The sequence below is a fragment of the Penicillium angulare genome (assembly GCF_028827245.1).
Source record: "Penicillium angulare strain IBT 27051 chromosome Unknown utg000001l_segment0_segment0, whole genome shotgun sequence".
Taxonomy (NCBI): domain Eukaryota; kingdom Fungi; phylum Ascomycota; class Eurotiomycetes; order Eurotiales; family Aspergillaceae; genus Penicillium; species Penicillium angulare.
The window spans coordinates 1,520,578-1,537,304 of record NW_026623160.1 but is presented as its reverse complement, the minus strand read 5'-3'; the positions used below and the strand labels follow the sequence as shown (position 1 = coordinate 1,537,304).

General features: G+C 46.0%; 8 protein-coding genes across 8 annotated transcripts; 2 read left to right on the top strand and 6 right to left on the bottom strand.

Moving 5' to 3' along the window:
* Positions 1–113: 113 nt before the first annotated feature.
* N7478_000531 (alpha/beta hydrolase) lies at positions 114–902 on the bottom strand (the record flags this gene model as incomplete). The annotated part of the gene is made up of 2 exons (XM_056916746.1): positions 114–434; positions 510–902. The coding sequence occupies 2 exons, from the start codon at positions 900–902 to the stop codon at positions 114–116; spliced, it is 714 nt and encodes a 237-aa protein (XP_056784626.1).
* Positions 903–1,307: 405 nt separating this feature from the next.
* On the bottom strand, positions 1,308–3,075 carry N7478_000530 (histidine phosphatase family protein; the record flags this gene model as incomplete). The annotated part of the gene is made up of 2 exons (XM_056916745.1): positions 1,308–2,317; positions 2,373–3,075. The coding sequence occupies 2 exons, from the start codon at positions 3,073–3,075 to the stop codon at positions 1,308–1,310; spliced, it is 1,713 nt and encodes a 570-aa protein (XP_056784625.1).
* Positions 3,076–3,987: 912 nt separating this feature from the next.
* On the bottom strand, positions 3,988–5,085 carry N7478_000529 (uncharacterized protein; the record flags this gene model as incomplete). The annotated part of the gene is made up of 1 exon (XM_056916744.1): positions 3,988–5,085. One exon carries the CDS (start codon positions 5,083–5,085, stop codon positions 3,988–3,990), a length of 1,098 nt encoding a protein of 365 aa, XP_056784624.1.
* An 871-nt stretch (positions 5,086–5,956) lies between these two features.
* On the top strand, positions 5,957–6,582 carry N7478_000528 (uncharacterized protein; the record flags this gene model as incomplete). Its single annotated transcript, XM_056916743.1, is given in 3 exon segments — positions 5,957–6,019; positions 6,151–6,450; positions 6,469–6,582. Coding segments are annotated over 3 exon segments (477 nt in total), but the record flags the coding sequence as incomplete, so codon positions are not given.
* Positions 6,583–6,711: 129 nt separating this feature from the next.
* On the bottom strand, positions 6,712–7,522 carry N7478_000527 (putative short chain dehydrogenase/reductase; the record flags this gene model as incomplete). The annotated part of the gene is made up of 2 exons (XM_056916742.1): positions 6,712–7,427; positions 7,492–7,522. 2 exons carry the CDS (start codon positions 7,520–7,522, stop codon positions 6,712–6,714), a joined length of 747 nt encoding a protein of 248 aa, XP_056784622.1.
* Positions 7,523–8,296: 774 nt separating this feature from the next.
* On the bottom strand, positions 8,297–8,777 carry N7478_000526 (uncharacterized protein; the record flags this gene model as incomplete). The annotated part of the gene is made up of 2 exons (XM_056916741.1): positions 8,297–8,503; positions 8,535–8,777. 2 exons carry the CDS (start codon positions 8,775–8,777, stop codon positions 8,297–8,299), a joined length of 450 nt encoding a protein of 149 aa, XP_056784621.1.
* A 551-nt stretch (positions 8,778–9,328) lies between these two features.
* On the top strand, positions 9,329–10,831 carry N7478_000525 (uncharacterized protein; the record flags this gene model as incomplete). The annotated part of the gene is made up of 4 exons (XM_056916740.1): positions 9,329–9,374; positions 9,440–9,858; positions 9,918–10,459; positions 10,519–10,831. The coding sequence occupies 4 exons, from the start codon at positions 9,329–9,331 to the stop codon at positions 10,829–10,831; spliced, it is 1,320 nt and encodes a 439-aa protein (XP_056784620.1).
* Positions 10,832–13,908: 3,077 nt separating this feature from the next.
* Positions 13,909–15,781, bottom strand: N7478_000524 (uncharacterized protein; the record flags this gene model as incomplete). The annotated part of the gene is made up of 2 exons (XM_056916739.1): positions 13,909–14,842; positions 14,898–15,781. The coding sequence occupies 2 exons, from the start codon at positions 15,779–15,781 to the stop codon at positions 13,909–13,911; spliced, it is 1,818 nt and encodes a 605-aa protein (XP_056784619.1).
* Positions 15,782–16,727: the final 946 nt, after the last annotated feature.

The window sequence follows — 16,727 nt, the reverse complement described above, 5'->3', positions numbered from 1 at the left end:
ATGATTCTTTCATTGCTGTAATATGGCGTCACTTTTCCTTAATAGCTTCGTCAATGGGAGTTGCAGTAGAATTTTTCACAATTTCTACTTGATATCGTATTTATATTATACAATCAAAACGACTCTACAGCATGCTTAACTATCTCAGCAACTTTCTCGGTCTGCGTCAAGTGAGCAAGATGGCCTCCATCAACCCGCTCGACTTTGCTACCCGCCAAAGCAGCTAGCTGCTCCTGCAAAGGAACAGGTAAGATCTGATCCTTCTCACAAATCACATAAAAGCTCGGCACATCCTTCCACCCGGTATAAGAGATCACATCATCCCACCCGTGAGCAGGCTGCGGCTCCAAAACCTTGATCCACTTCTCCCTCTCTTCGTCCGTGAAATCACTAAAGAAATTCACCTCCGGCTGAATAAGGTAAGAGGCATTTCCCTACAAAATTCGAATTAGTAAATTTATTCCCTTATTCAAGCGAGAGAAATAAAAAAGAAGACAAAAGGAGCCTACCTCAACCCGAGCAAAAGGCAATGGTTGGTGATGGTACCCCTCTGGGAATACCGCGCCCGCAATAAAGACAATACCCGTCACCCCGCCCTTTTGACCTTCAGCCTCACGCTCCTTCTTGCTTAGGCCTTGCATTGCCTCGCTGCCAAGAAAGGCACCCGCTGAATGGAGAACTAAAACGATATCCTCGTTCTCCGAGACAAGGCGTTGGATTTGTGCACGTATTTCACGCACGTCATCTTTTAAGCCTGGATTACCTGGTGAGAGGGTACCGGTGCTAAGTAGCTTTGCTGTCTCGGTGCTGAATCCATGCTTCTCTTTTAGTACAGTGGAAAGGGGATCGAAAACAGTTGAACCTTCCCAGATGCCTGGAACAATGAGGATAGTAGGCGCCATGGTGGTCATAGATAAGGTTGGAGAGAGTAGAGAGAAAAGGTGATCTGGGGAAGTTGAACTTTGGGGCAAGGATGGGATTTAGACGCTGGATTTATAGTCAAGGATTCTGCTGTGTTTTTCTTTATTCCTATTGAGGTAAATAGCGCGATTTCGAGCGCTCCAGCCTCTAATTTCGTTTTACTATACATATTGGGGGCCAATTCGACTTATTGCAGCTCACTCATTATTGGCTCCACGCAGCGCCAAAATCTCACCATCTTACGGGAATCATATCACTAATATTGCAAAATGAAATTCATTTGAATGTTTAGTAATCCTGATATGTTCAGCCCGAAATTAAGAGTCTTTGCTGTAACCGAAAAATGTCGCTAAAATGTATACAATGGGTTATAATGCTACATGCATTTATTTAGATAGGAAAGCTTCAACGGGAATGTCGGAAACGCCATCCACCTGACTGTCGTTCAGCCAGTGCCCGTAACAAGCCTCCTGATAATTTGCCTTCTCTTTTAACTCCGGAATTCCACCCAAGAAGTTATCTAGAGGGCAGAATCCATTGGTGGCACCCTTGCAGCCAAGAACACCGGTCATGGGCAATGGCGCACCATTAAGCACGAATCGGATATACTTCGTAGTATCCTCGGTAGACTCCAGGTTAGGGTTGGTGTATAGAACTGGATCCAAGTCGTCAAAATCAACTCCGTTCGGGCAGGTCCAAATCTCGCTGACGAAGCGAGCACCAAAGGGCGTTATGTTGCTGATTTTAAATGTTCGGTCAAAGGGTGAATCAACATCGCCAGACATTCCTGTGGCGCTTGGATGTTTGAAATATTCCAAATTCAACGCTGCCATAACAGAAACAATGATATCGTCATGAGACATGTCCATGTAGAACGGTTGTCCGAGAGGGAACTGGGCAATATTATCATCATAAGTGAAGTTAATGCTGGTATCGCTGGAAGTGATAAGCTCTTGCTTGAGTCGAGCAGCAAGCTCTAATACATAACCGATACCTTGAGCGCGGCCGACGGGCGAAGGAAAACCGAAGTTTCCGTAATACTGAAGATCGAGACTGTAGGCAAATCCTTCCCACTCTTGTTCGGTGAATAAAGAGCAGTATTTAGAGCCAGCCAGACTAGTAAACTCATAGACACAGATGGTTTGCATGGCAAGAACATCAAGTGTGGTCAAGTTAAAGCCAGAAGGAAAGTAAGGGGATAGGCGAGAGCGTGCCTCAGCCAGGTAACGAGGAATAAATTCTCGCGCTTTGTCATCTCCGCCAGACTGTGAGCCCGGTGCGCCTGGACATGCATAGTATGAAGCCAGAGTATTGTTGAAGTAAAGTTGCTCTGGAAGGACCACCAGATCATACTGCTCATGGGAGCCATGAGCATCTCTGTTGCCGAAGAAGCCGCCTATTTATTATAATAAGTAGTTATTTTCACATGAACCAAAGTTCGAAAAACTCACTTAGCCACCAACGTGCGCTTTCATAAATGCGTGACTGACTCGTAGTCCTGAAGACCGGCTTCGGGCGAGCAGTACCATTCGGGTAAATATTCAAGGCAGGATCCCAAGCGACGACATTCTCGGGAGTCGCGCGGTACAAAAGTCGACCGTACTGAAGCCAGAAATTGGCACCTGAAGTATCCTCAGTGGCAGCGCCAGTCCTCATCAGTTCATCCAAGCCCACAACGTACTCCCAACTATTGATAAATTCCAAAGGACCAGTGGTGCCGCTGCTCTCATTGATCTTAGCAAGGAAATTTTGAATATTACCGCCATCCAGTGGCATGTTGGTAGCATATCTTTGAGCATGACGATGCAATACATGAACTTGGGATAGCTCGCATTTTCCTTCCCTTGGAACGCCCTTGGGAACTCCCCAGTCGGCATCCTTGTAAGGAGATAAATGCCCCCAACTTTGCTTCATGTCAAATCCAGAGACAAAGCTGTTACCTGTTGGGGCAGGCCCGTGGCTAGACAAGGAGCCATCGTCGGTACCAGTGGAAGGGGCGGGTGTTGTAATGTTAAAGATGCGCTTTATGAAAGACTGGAGCCCATCGCTTGAATAAGATAGCAGGGTCCAGAAAATGAAGATAAAAATTACACAGGCAGTAATGCGCCGCCATGGCTTTGGGTGATTGGTCTCTAGCCGCATCTTTTCACCCATGTTTTAGGATGAGGTGCAGCAGAGAAGTGATTGAAGCTCCAAGGGACTCCGATCGCCCGATTTCCAATTGGGGTCCAGATCTGCGAACTGCACGGGTTAACATGGAGCATTATTGTTCCGGATCATCATCGCTCCCAAGGCTGTTTGATGCGTTTGCACCGACCGACCTGATCTGCGATTTGATTGGCTGACTGAATCAGTATATGAGGCAAAATCCATACATATTATGATGTTCATGTCTAATGTCTGTAATTTTATATCATAAGAGGATCTCATATATACAGGTCCATTTGGGCGAGTGGTTACAAACATGACAGATTACGCTTTGAAAATTTCTTTGTGTACATATTGGCGAAGCAAGACATGCCTAGATGCCATGGATCTCAACGAAAGTGGCCATACCCGCAGTCAACAGCCATTTAATTAAAAATTTCAATTTCTGGAATACTAAATCCTGGACACTAATTATAAGCTGGACAGTGAGCATTTACTCGGCCTCTCCAGGAGCATCAACACATCGGACACGTTTTCCTTGGTGCACATTTCAGCCAATCCTGCAAGCATGCTGCATGGAAGTTAGCTCCGCATTTGGACTTGCAATATGTGAGCTCTAAATCCAACAGTTTTTCTAAACAAATTACACAGTCACCTTCTATCGGTTAGCGCCATAATTCACCAGCAGAATTGGAACCAGAAGAGTTGCTTGATTCCCTAGGGTGCCCTGGATACGCCGACCAGACTGCTTGCAATATATTTGTAAGAATATTGTCTCTAGAGCCTGGTTGAGGGGGCAAATCAGTACTTGAATTACTTGTGGAATCCCAAGAAACGGAAGATGCTCGAGATGGATATGCGGCTTCAAAGTTCGGGATAGGCGACAAGGGATTGCTATTTGCATTTGTAGATTCTGAATTACTCAAAGGATTGACTTGAGAGGAATTTTGTGTCTGATACACTTGCAGTCTCAGTCTGCTGGGAGGAAGGTAGAAGGGGCGCAGTTTCTGTTTGAGAATTCGAGTTCTCCAAGGAACTTGCTTCGGATGAAGTTGACTCAGATGGACTTCCAATTTCTGAATCTGATCCAGGCGATTCATTCTCACTATCTCCGCTTGTGGACTCTGAACTCCCAGAGACTGCGTCAGATAAATGTATGTCTTCTGAAGCCAAGTTTGATGAAATTCTTGAAGCCTCTCCTTCAGCAGATTGACGATTGCGTGTTTGGGTGAAGGACCTTTCCGGGGAGACATCCTCAACCTCAAAAGGAGTGTCCAGTGATTGATTCAATTGCTGTGGCCGACGTGACAAGCATCTCGTGAATATAGTAGCGGGATGCTGGATGAATGGCTCGACTCGTGTTTTCCAAAGTCTAACCAGACCAGGCATCTGCCTCTTGTGAACGTTACATAGCACATGTAGAGCCACGTCCTCAAGTATTAGATCAATGCGCTCTCCACGCTGAATACCTGTAGTACCAACGGCCAACAAGTGCATTACATATGTCCGATTCTGATCTCCTATTCGATTCCGGCAAGGCTGCCCCCTCGATGGAGCATATCCTGCACATGTGTGGTTTTTCTCGTGGTTCAGGTTAAGAATACTGGATAGGTGGGGAATTGATTGTCTATCGACAGATGATGATTGAACTTCGCTGACTGGTTGAAGGTCTAGGTGTGAGCTAGACCTCAACCAAATCTCGGCGTATGGCTGGACTTTTTCTTTCCAGCGAGCTGCCAGGTCACGGCTCTGGCTTTTATGAGTGCTACATAGCATGTGGCCAGCTATAATATCAAGCATGTTATTGATGGATCCCCCGGCGTATAGCCTTTTTGTTCCAAACTCAAGGAATCTTTCGGCAGCTTGTCGACCATGAGAGTTTGTGTGCTTGAGGCATCTTCGCTCTACGGACGGAGCATACCCTGAGCATCGGGGATCTCCTGGCTCAAGCCGAAGAATCACCAATAGATGAGGGAGCGGTCGGCTGCCGGAAGATGGTAAATAGTCGGAAGACATAGTTGTTTCGAGAAGGAATCGATTGTGGTGGGAGTGGAAAATATTAATTATTGGAGATTCTTTTCTGCGGTCGGTGAAATCGTCTCTTTCATGCCATCTGTGCATTAATTTGAATGCGGGGTCTCACTGTGACGGCCGTGTTTGCAGCCTTTTTTACTTTCTCCTATATGGTATTTGCAGCCGGAAATTGGCGATTAAACCCACGGATCATCGTTCAACTAGGAATGGGCGACCCAAATGTGAGGGTATAGTGGGCACGGACCGAAATGGATCGGGCCTGAATATTTTGGATTCCCCATTCCGTACCCCGAATAATGCCACAAAATAAAGTGCATATTTAAACCTTGGATCGCTACCGAGATTTCACGCTGTCATGAGGTTCGCATGTCTACTAAATCTGCTGTCACTAGAATATATATAAGTCTTAGCAACTTGAAGTGGTGAAAATCCGGCTTATGTCCAAGTCTGCACATAATTTGAGGTTTCAGTATACGCATTGAGTCTGTGGGACTACTATGCTGGAATCCCAAAGAAATTATTCGTAAAATGCATGGAATCTTCAGGGCCTATTTCCCAGAAATGAAATTCTCGGGGTTGGGTAGTAGTAGTAGTAGTAGTAGTAGTAGTAGTAGATCTTGATATACGGCCTTAAGAAATTCTCCGACCGTTCAAAATGGGTCCACTCGATTGATGAATAGAGCAATGTTTGAATCGAATGTATTCCCATTCCCTGTAAAACACCAAGTTTCTTTCCAAGCTTTACTCTCCTTCTTTGCCATTCCTTCATAATTTCTACCTGGACACCTTGGCTGATGTTTGGCCCAGGTCTTATCCACTCTATCAATCTATCAACATCTATTCATCTTCAGGATCTTTTCCCAAAAAGTCTCTCGCGAATCTGCGATCTCTGGGGGCACTAAATAATACAAGCAGGGTTAGAATGTGGGAGAACCGCAGTAGCCTACGGCAAGCTCCCCCTGGAAAATAATTTAAGTTTTAATTTGAGGTTAGATAGCTTTTGCTCATAATATGTGTTGCTTGTGTTCTAACTTTAAGTATGAATAGGCAACTAGCTGGGCTGCAGAGAATCCGATTTTAGCCACATCTGTGGGTATTGGCACCGCTGGCATTGTCGTCATGACCGCTCCTGGCCTTGTAACCGCTCCAATGTTGTCAGGTCTGGGCTTTACGGCCGGCGGAATACAAGCAGGTATGCGTTGTATCACAGGGGAAGAGAGGACCAAAATGGGAACAGCTCCCCAGTCTCTATTTACGAATGAAGCTTTTGTTAATTATATTTTATTCATTTTAGGATCTACGGCCGCCGCTATACATAGCGGAATCGAAAATATTGCAGCGGGGAGTGTTATGGCGTTGGCTTAGAGTGCTGGCGCAGGAGGAAGCGGCCTGGCGATCGTCAACGGGGTTGTGCAGGCAGGCGGTGCTACGATGACCTTGGGAAGTGGAGGCTTAGCATGGGCCAAGGCTAGACTTTGACCTTTTTTCCTCATGGGAACTGGAAACTTCCATAGATAGTTCGTGATACCTAAAGATACTCCTGTATCCCTATGAATTCAATCCAAGATGTGGGAATCGCATTTTGTTCTCTGTTCTTCTGCGAAGGCACTACCATGGCCATATTCCGGTGGCATAAACGAATCTTCCAACATCAGCATCCCTCCTTCCTTGGATAATATCAAAAAGTCCCCTTGCCGAATCGATCGGGTCTCCAGCCATTCCTCCAGCAGTTCTGGCCTGCTCAGACTTTCCGCGTAGGTTCGATCGTACCAAACCGGGGCAGTAGGCGAAAACGCGAACATTTTGACTTTCCAGACGCTTGTGTTGTTGGATAGTAGCCATGTTTAACGCAGCCTTGCTCATTCGATACTCATCCGAGGCCCATTTATACCAAATGGACTCCTGGTCGGTTGCTAGCCCCATTGAGCCTAGGCCACTAGAGATCTGTATAAGATATGGGCGCTCAGACTTTAACAACAATCCAACAAAACCCTCAGATGCAGTGAAGGCTCCAGTGACATTTGTCGCGAATATTTTGCGTAATTTCTCACTGCCAGTATCTTCAGGCGCTGAAATTCCGGCGTTTGAAATGAACACGTCAACCCTGCCAAATTCCTTTTGAATCTCGCTCACACCAGCATTTATCGACTCGGCATTGGTCACATCGAGTTGAAGCATAGAGAGAGTGCCTTTGGGGTTGCTTGCCTCGATTTCGGCGAGGGCTTCTTGTCCTTTGATTGTGTCACGACAAGCCATTATAACATGGTAATCAGGCTCCGAGGAAATTAATTTCGCCGTGGCGTATCCGATGCCCGAGTTAGCACCTGATCATGGTCAGTTTAACTGAACTCAGATGTTCATTCTCCCAAGACCACAGCAGTGACGCACCTGTGATGAGGACTATTGTTGACGAGGACATTGTGTCGGTATGGAATGTGTGATGAGGCTCGTCAGAGAGATGGGTCCGGCGATGCGCGAGCATGCGAGGTGCGGTTGAGAACACAACAGCGAGACAAGACAATGGAGATGTAGTTTCTGAGTTTATTTATCACGCAAAATCTAGTAAATCAAAAGTCGTCGTCAGAACTTACAATGCGCCATATGATTTACTTGAGAAGCAAATCATTCGGTCGTTGATCATCATCCAGCGGAGATAGCGGCGGTTATCTCCGCTCGGGAAAAACCACATGCTGGGTTCGGTCATTTACCAGTGAGAAATAACCTAGCAAAATACATACGCCAGTCAGGTATCTCGGATATAGGAGTTTGAGTTTAAATCCAGTTCAAGGGCATGGGGTTGAATTTACGAGTTCTTGACTCTATGCTCAAACGCCCGCGTGGTTGTTTCATATTCAGCATCTAAACGTCCAACTAATCCAATGAATTGTCTCTAGTTTGTTTGAAGAAAAAATTCCAGTCCTAAAACGCGCTTTTATGATATATATACACTTCTTACTTCTATGCCTAACTATCGGATCCCTGCTGTGAATATCAAAGCTTTGTGTGGTGAGCTTATACTATGACTTTAGTGATACATGCGCTCCCCTCGAATGCTAGTAATTTCACTCGATATTCCGCTTAATCAAATTGATAATGGCCAGCTTTGGAAACTGTTGCCATTCAACTATATTGATCGCCTTGTCCATATTGAGGATATGTCAATTTTCTTGCGTAGAGTCCCAGATCATGCGGTTCAAACTTCGTCCCCCTCCTCATTTTTCCACCACTTCCAAAGTTCCTCGCTCCAAATGAAAAGCTGAATGGTGCCTGAAACACAGATAAATATGAACAATAATAGCTTGGTGTTTTTCCAGATGCCGATCGACCGAAAGCTCATCGCCAGGGGAATCTCGGGCTTCGATTCCAAGTATCCGAAGTCCGACTTGTCTGATTTGTAGTCCTGATTGGGTTTATTAAGAAGCTGAGAATACGTAGAGAATGGTAGCGGTCGAGGTAAAGTTTTCGGTTGATTGTGCGATATCCGAGGAATGAGGCTCTTGGCAGCAGTGGTGTGTGTTGGGGGGCCCCTTGAGACGTTTCTCACAGAAAGAAGCAGTCTGCTGGCTATTGTCGTCATTTCGGATGATGCCCTGCGTATTTATTGCGAGAATGAACTTGGATAGTTGCTCTGATTGTAGTGTAATAGGGAATTTGACCTCAGGTGTCAGCAACATCAATTCAGTTTTTGACGTCTCGTCCCCTCAGCGCTAGTCCTAAACGGCACTGGAGCCCGTGACGAGCATTGACTACGAGGGTGAAAAACATCTTGACAAATTGCATGATGCTGTTATCTGGTTAATTTTACATAGGAAAAATTGACGAACAACAGCAGACACATTTGCAGTATAAATCTCGTTCGAGCTAAAATAATTTCGCTCTTCGGACTGCCATTTAGAAAACTTTATAACATTAATAATATTTTTTTCTGGCCAGGCTCGGTCTTTATGAGTATATCAATGCAATGCCCTTCAGTGCGGCTTTACATTGGTCGGAATTGCTTTCGTCGATCAGGGTCCATAAAAATGATGTCGAGATTTTCGGGTGACGTAAAAGAGCTGGCCATTCCAAGGATGTGGACCCAACATTTGGCATATCTAAAGCTGCACATAAATCAAGAAAACATCATTGAAAATTTGCTGTCTGTCATTCTGTGATCTTAATTGGGCTTATTTTTCCTTCAAATATTTCCTCTGCTCAACAATTTCAGAAATAATTTTTGGTCCCAATGGCGACTTCAAAAGATCGGGACCTAGACCAAGAGGAAACTAAAGGTAAACTTGAAACTCTATAAAAGCTTAATCGGAACGATCTAGCTAAATACGCGACAAATTACCAGATATGAATTCAGACGAGTACGAACCACCTGAGGGGACTCAGGAAGATGCGAGCAAAGTCGAAGGAGCCGGAAATAATCCTACATTCAGCTTGGCTGGCCCTGGAGCGAATAACCCAGCAAGCAATACGTATATTGGAGACAACTACCGCGAATACAACCCTCAGTATGGAAAGGAGAATGATTCTCCAACTTGGAGCTTGGCTCAGCCACTTCCTCATATTGTGCGGCCGGGCATGCAGCACGGAGCACTACCAGAAGATCGCAAAGAAGACAAGCAGGCCATGACAAATGGACAAAGCCTGGATGCACCAAGTAAACAATCTGGGAAGGCCCATACTTCGGGCTCTGATGAGGGTTTCTTCAACACTTGGTCGAAAATCAGACATTACATTCGTGAGCCTCTGGCAGAATGGCTTGGGGTAAGACACGGCTACTCGTTAATTTTGAGGCATCGTGTACTAAAACATATCGGTCGCAGACAACCGTGGCAATGACAATCGGTCTTTGTGCAACTCTATCTCACTTTACCTCAGATGGCCAGGCTGGAAGTTATACTTCCCAGAGTGTCGCGTGGGGTTTTGGATTCATGGTCGCCATCTATATCACTGGTGGTATCTCTGGTGGTCACCTTAACCCAGCTTTCTCCATTGCTTTGTCTGTATTTCGTGGCTTCCCCGCCCGCAAGTGTATTCAATATATACTTGCACAGCTTCTTGGAGCCATAACAGCAGGTGGAATCGCATATGCAATCTACCATGATGCCATACTCGAACTCGTCGCTACTACCAAAGTACCCCAGAACGCAACAGCTGCTGCCCAGGCTATGATAACTATGCCGAAATCTTTCGTTCATCCAGCCACAGCTTTCTTCACCGAGTTTCTAGGCAGTGCGATTCTCTTTGGTGCTGTTGTTGCTCTTGGAGATGACACCAACGCTCCACCCGGTGCGGGAATGCAGGCATTTATTCTAGGAATTCTCATTTCAATTGTGGTTCTTGCGCTGGGCTACAACACGGGAGGGTAAGAAAAAATTATTTGACTTCAAAAAATATTTTCATTCGACTAATAGGCTTGTCTAGGTGTTTCAATTGCGCCCGCGATTTTGGTCCACGACTTGTTGCCCTCATGGCAGGATGGGGAGGTAACCTGTTCCGAGAAAGCCACGCATGGTGGGTTTGGGGCCCTTGGTGTGCCGATATTAGCGGTGCATTGTTTGGCGCGTTAATCTATGATATGGCTATATTCACTGGAGGCGAGAGTCCTGTCAACTACCCTCGCCGTCGACGAAAGCGTGCTTTTCATGTGAGAGCGGTCAATTTGCGAAAGAAACTTGGGTTGAGGCGAAAGAGAACGAAGGATATGGAGAGCTCGACTGCTGAGAACGACATGTAAGGTTCGAAACTGCGAGATAACGCTTTGACTGTATCGGGATGCTAAAAGAATGCGCAGACAGGAGTAGGAGGTTTCTAAAGAGGAAGACTACTGACGAAAAAAAGAAATAAGGATACTCTAATTAATCGTGAGATACCGCTTAATCTTCATCGGTGTTAAATGGTTTGACTTTTAACAATTTGCATTTTGAGCAACATGTACAAAATTCACGAACCCTTTCGAAGTGCAAGTGAGGGTCAAGTTAATAATAAATTGTTGGAAGAAAGCATTCAAAGGCTTTATGAATTCACTTATCGCTATTCAATTGTAAAGTAAATTATTCGCTGGATTTATTAAAATATCACGTTGCATTAAAAGACAAACTGTGATAAATACGATTTTTAATGACAAGGATAATTCAAGTTCTTGACGTTTTAAAAGCCAAACGATAAAAAAGATTTCACCTAGGATTTTTGGAAAATACCTCGGAGGGTGTGTACATACTAGATAGTACCAACCCTAAGCAGCGAGTAACAAAGCCACCAAGTCAATTACATTCATATAAGACTACTATAGCAATGGGGCTTCCCGCTGTAGATAGACATACAAAGATAAAGCATATTGCATTTGGACCTATTAAAGAATTGCTATTGTCATTGCTTTTCCTCTTTACTCAAATCACTATCTCTTAAGCACCTTGCCCAATATGCGGGAACTTATTGAATAAATAACTATCTGATATTTAATATTGGTACCGTGGCGTATATTGCATATGATTTTGCGGCTCGGGGAAAGACCTAGCAGTATTCTCTGCTAGTTCTGTCGATCAAGCAAGTAAGCTTTAGATCCCTTAGCCACGTGGGCGACCTTCTGATACTGTCCCAATTAGCTTGTTTGAGATCTCGGTAAGAAACTGTGATACGTTTCAGCTTGAATAAAGACTAGTTGGATCAGTACCTACCGCGCGGCTCTTTCCCTTTTAGGCTTCTGTTTGACTGCATGGAGTATATACGATGTACAATCGGTCGATCTTTACCGCGTAGCCGGATCTCAGACATTATATAGAAAAAGTATCATTTGAATCATTATTGGCCATTTCAATTGCCTCGGCTGATTTACAATGCGAGAATTGATATGTATCGAGTTACTCTCGTGTAGTAGTATCTTAACTCTTGGCTTGCCTACATTAGTCCCCCATAAGTGGAGAAGGCGTGTTGAATGAAACCTGATTGTTAGTTCAAGGAATTTCCGCTATTCTGCGTCCTTGACTTGAGCCCCCTCATTTTAAATTCCTTACTCCAATATTACCAATCCGCGGAGCGGAGTACTGAGACAAATAAATGCGGAGGTGGGACCACCATAATGCCAATCCGTCCACCTGTCAACAAAGTCAATCTCCGGTTCCCCACAACCCTTTTCTGTGACAACGCCGAGCGAGACAAGACAAAAAGCCGTCAATAGCCATCCATATTCCGGCTTATTCCTGATGACAGATTAGACATTAGACCCTGAATACGATGTCTATATGCAGGGGCCTAGCTGAAAACAAAGAAAGGCTCGTGCTGGCACTGATAAGAAGCATGGCCACCGCTCACCCGACGGTGCCCCGCTGTGGCTGGGCCCGCTAGGCCCAACCGGAGATATCCAAGCCCCTACCAATCTAACAATGAGGCTTCAAAGGAGCCTATCACTCCACTCCAGCTCGCTTGTTTCTGGCCCCCATGTTTTCGGGGAGGACTCCACCCCTGAACTGGATCCATCAAATTTACCGAGGGCCAAGCAAAACCCTGCATATAGGAGCTCTCTTAGCCGTTCGTAAATACCTAGCGTAGAGAATGGAGTCAGCTGTTGGTAAATTTTCGGGTTTTTTCTTTCAAGTGTTCTCAGTATCAGTCTCGTTATTTGCCACAATGCCACCCATATCCTTGTACATGTGCTGCATAACCGCTTAATAAATCTGCATGTAGTATGGTATAGACATCCGCCAATCTTGGCCCCGAAGCTTGTTTAGCTAAGTCCTGATACCACCTCCTGTAAGCCATGGACGCCACTAAAACCCCCTTAACCAATGGGTTCCCCGCAACGACATCCCCTCCGACCTCCGGCAGACGACAAGGATCAAGTCCCACAGGCTGTGTACGTACATATGCATCCGCTCGCCCAAAGCGGGTCGACAGTCCACCTATCAAAATTCGCAACCGATTAATTTTTCCGGATGTGAAGGGGTACATTTCGCGAGAGAAATTCAAAATCACGAATAGAGATAGAGAGAACGCGACGCCAACCGGATAATATTTTTCGGAGGCGTTTTCGACATGATAATTTGTGGAAAGCTTCATCGCGCCACTATCTTTAACTTATTCTCACCTTCCTGATTTAATTCAAAGTTTTTTGACTCTTTAATCTCAAGTTCTTGGCCAATTAAATCATTCGATCGCTTCATATCACCCAAGCCCGAGTTGTCGGGTGTGGATACTACGCTGTATTTGTACGACTGCCCGCGCACAACGTGGTTGTGGCGATCAAATCACCCTTCCCCGCGTGGCATGTCCAGAGTCTATTTTCTATTTTCTGTTTTCGAAAAGGGTTCTGGAATGAAAGGGTGGCGTGTGTTGTTAACTTGGCAGCTGGTACTTATTTAGGCCTGGTCTGGGCGTCTGATAGTGGCCTATCCGGGGTGAGGTGATAGTAAGACGATATGAGGATGTTCCATCGTTGTTATACATGTTTCCGATTTTGTTTCATTCGAAGTTGAGGTCTGTGAGCTTGAACCAATGGGGTTTTGTCGTAGCCTGTTTTGTTTCTTTGTCTTTGGTATACCCTTTGGACTGGCGAGGATTAACTCATACTGTGGGGGTCTTTGAGATTTTGAGGTCTTGTACAAGTTAAACTATTACTTTAGCGCCATTTTGAAATGTACTGAAAATTCAATGTGATAGTAGAGACATGTCTGGTATTTGATAAAAAACTATTGAATGTCATGGCAACTAGATAACTAGTGCTTTTCTGATTAAGTTCACAATTGTGTGATAATTCTGCGTCACGTTCAATAACTCATGACGGTTCCCATTTATTCCAATGCTTCTAATGCCATAAGTTTATGAGATTGGAACAGCGCATCCCCAAGAGGTAGCAATGGAGGACTCTCCAGCGAAATACTCAATCAGAGCCTCAATAGCCGCCCATGATCCCATACCAGACAAAGCAAGTCCACATGCGAAGTAGAGGGTGCTAGGAACGTTCAAATACCATCTGTTCATGAAACCTCGAACCCATCTCTTAATGCCAGTATCGTGTCGAATGGTCTCGCGTGTGGCGGGGTCGAAACCCTCACCGGAGAGCTTGGCACCAATCTGGCAGTTGTAACCAACGTACAACAGAGCGGGGAAGGTGTAAGTGAAGTTGAGAATCAACAGGGCGCCGACAATTCCGGAGACACCATTCAGGTTAGGGACGGAGGCTGCGACAATGAAGGCGAGGATCCAGTAAAGAGGACCCAGGGCGAACCAGCAGAAGCGACCCTTTTTGGTGGTGATGGGAGGGAAGTCAAAGATCTCCTGGAAGACCTCGATATAGACAGTCTTCATACCGATGTTGAAGTACATAATGCAAGCAATAGCACCGGTCAACAGTGAGAAGACGTTTCCGACTGTCTGGAGGGAGAAGGGAGTAACGGCGGTGGTGATAACCTGGGCGGAGTACTGGCCGTAGAAAGAGTAGACGAAAGCACCGAAGAAAATATAGACGACACAGATGAAGAGCTGGGCCAACATCAGTCCCTTCCAGAAGTCCATGGGGTTGCGCATCTCAGCGAGGAAAGCAACGAAGAGCAAAGCACCACCCCAGCTGTAGACCATCTGGTTAACACCGTTCAACTGCCCGGAGAATCCAACAGCGGCGGGTTGGTACTGGTCAGGGGGTGCGCCGGCGAATGTGACGACAGGTGCCGGCAGACCATCAGCCATATCCTTGATACGAGTGCTTCCAATTGTAGCACCATAGTCGACTGGGTAACGAGCTGCTGCGACCATACTGTATTGCAAGGTTAGTTCGGGAACGGTATAGGCAGATATAAGTGAGTACTTACACAATGATGAAGCTGACAATGTTCAACCAGACAGACATGTTGGCCAACCATCCGACATGCTGCAAGCCACGGATCAAACCAGCAATAATACCAAATGCGGTAAAGATGGCAAAGCAACCAATGTAACAAATGCTTCCGCTCGACAGCTGAGCGATAATCTGACCACTTCCAAGAACCAAAACGGCAACAGTCATGAATTGCTGGAGAGCTTGGGTAGCGTTGATGAAGTGACGTGATTTCCTGCCGAATACACGGAAGAAGGTGTCGCCATAACTGAGAATAGGGTATCGAGATGAGTCAAGAGCCAGGTAAACTTTCCACAGAATCCATCCACTGATACCAGCAGCAACCGAGAAGACCACATAGAGAGCAACACCAGGGCCGTATCCGACAGTGGAGAATGCATATGGGCAAGATGACCAACCGAGAATATCGGTGGTAATCAAGAAGAAAATGGTTCCCCAGCTGGTTGTCTTCAAAGCTCGGGCCGCAGTCTTCCATTCCTCTTCCGACACATTGAGATCGCTACCCCGGACGGTAGTGGTAAATTTCTCATTATTTCCCATGACCTGTTCGTCATTCTCGGCTCTCTCACGTTCCTTCTTCTCGTCGTGGGTAACACCATGCGAGAATCGACCCTTGATGGTCGAGATGAATGTTCGAGGACCACGCTTCTCGAGGTACTGGCGATCCCTCTCGGCCTCATCAGCACGTTCGATCTGAGCCCAGTACTCATACTCTTCGAAAGTGACAGTTGAGTCGACACGAGCCTCAAGACCCCACTCACGCTCCATAATCTTACCCTTGACGATGGTATCATCGGTGATGGGGTTTGCACGAGGATCGGCAATGGGCTCAATGCCCATGTTGCCTCCAGAAGCCATGATAGCGGGACTAATGTGGAGAAACTGGAGAGAGGCTCACTTCAGTGTTGTTGAAATCGACACAGACAAAAGAGAAGGATGGGAGATGGAGAACGGGGGACTAGTCAAGCTAGTTATATGCCACCCGCGTTTTTGAGGTGAACACTGGCCACCGCGCACAGAACCAATCAGGCCAATTGTGGTTTACCGGATATCACCGGGGAATCGGGGATCTGGACTAAAAATGCCCCAAGTGAAACCTGCTGATAATCCAACAACCCGAGAACGGTTGGATCTGAGTCCATGCATCTCCCAAATGCAACCCTGTTCCTTGTGGTGGATCCCCCAGTTCCGCCTCCCGATTGGTGTCCAAGTGTGGGCCCATGAGAACAAGCGATTTAAGTTAGTGTAAAGGATGTCGGGGATCCAACCTCAATTGAGAAGGTGCAATGTAGCTCAAAGCCTTTTGTTTACCCCGCGTTTCCGCTAACTCGTCCGCTAACTCGTGGCGTCTGCTAGATAAGGAATTACACTGTTTGCTGGTTGATGGTTGATGGCTAAGGGGAAAAGGGGCTGAACCAAGCACCGGACTACGTGGCTAGTACTCTGCAGCCGAGAACACCAAGAGAACACAGATACCAGGCGTATTTATAAAAAAGCAATTAAATTAAATCTATCTGACTCTCGACGCATAAGCAATTAAATTCTCACGGTCGCAGGGACAGTCTTTCCATGAGTGGCACGGCGTATCTAGCTAATACTACACTATACGCACGCCACCAATTTTAACCGACCGAGCCCAGAGACCTTACGGTCCCATGTGACTCTCTCCGTTATCTATGAATTTATATTTTGACTTTTCTAGACCTAGAGTTTTCTCCACATAGCGTGAATCGAGGGTTTTTGGGTCTGCGGCCCTTTGCATTGACCCCTATCGGACTCCGGTTGCTGAACCACACACACAATC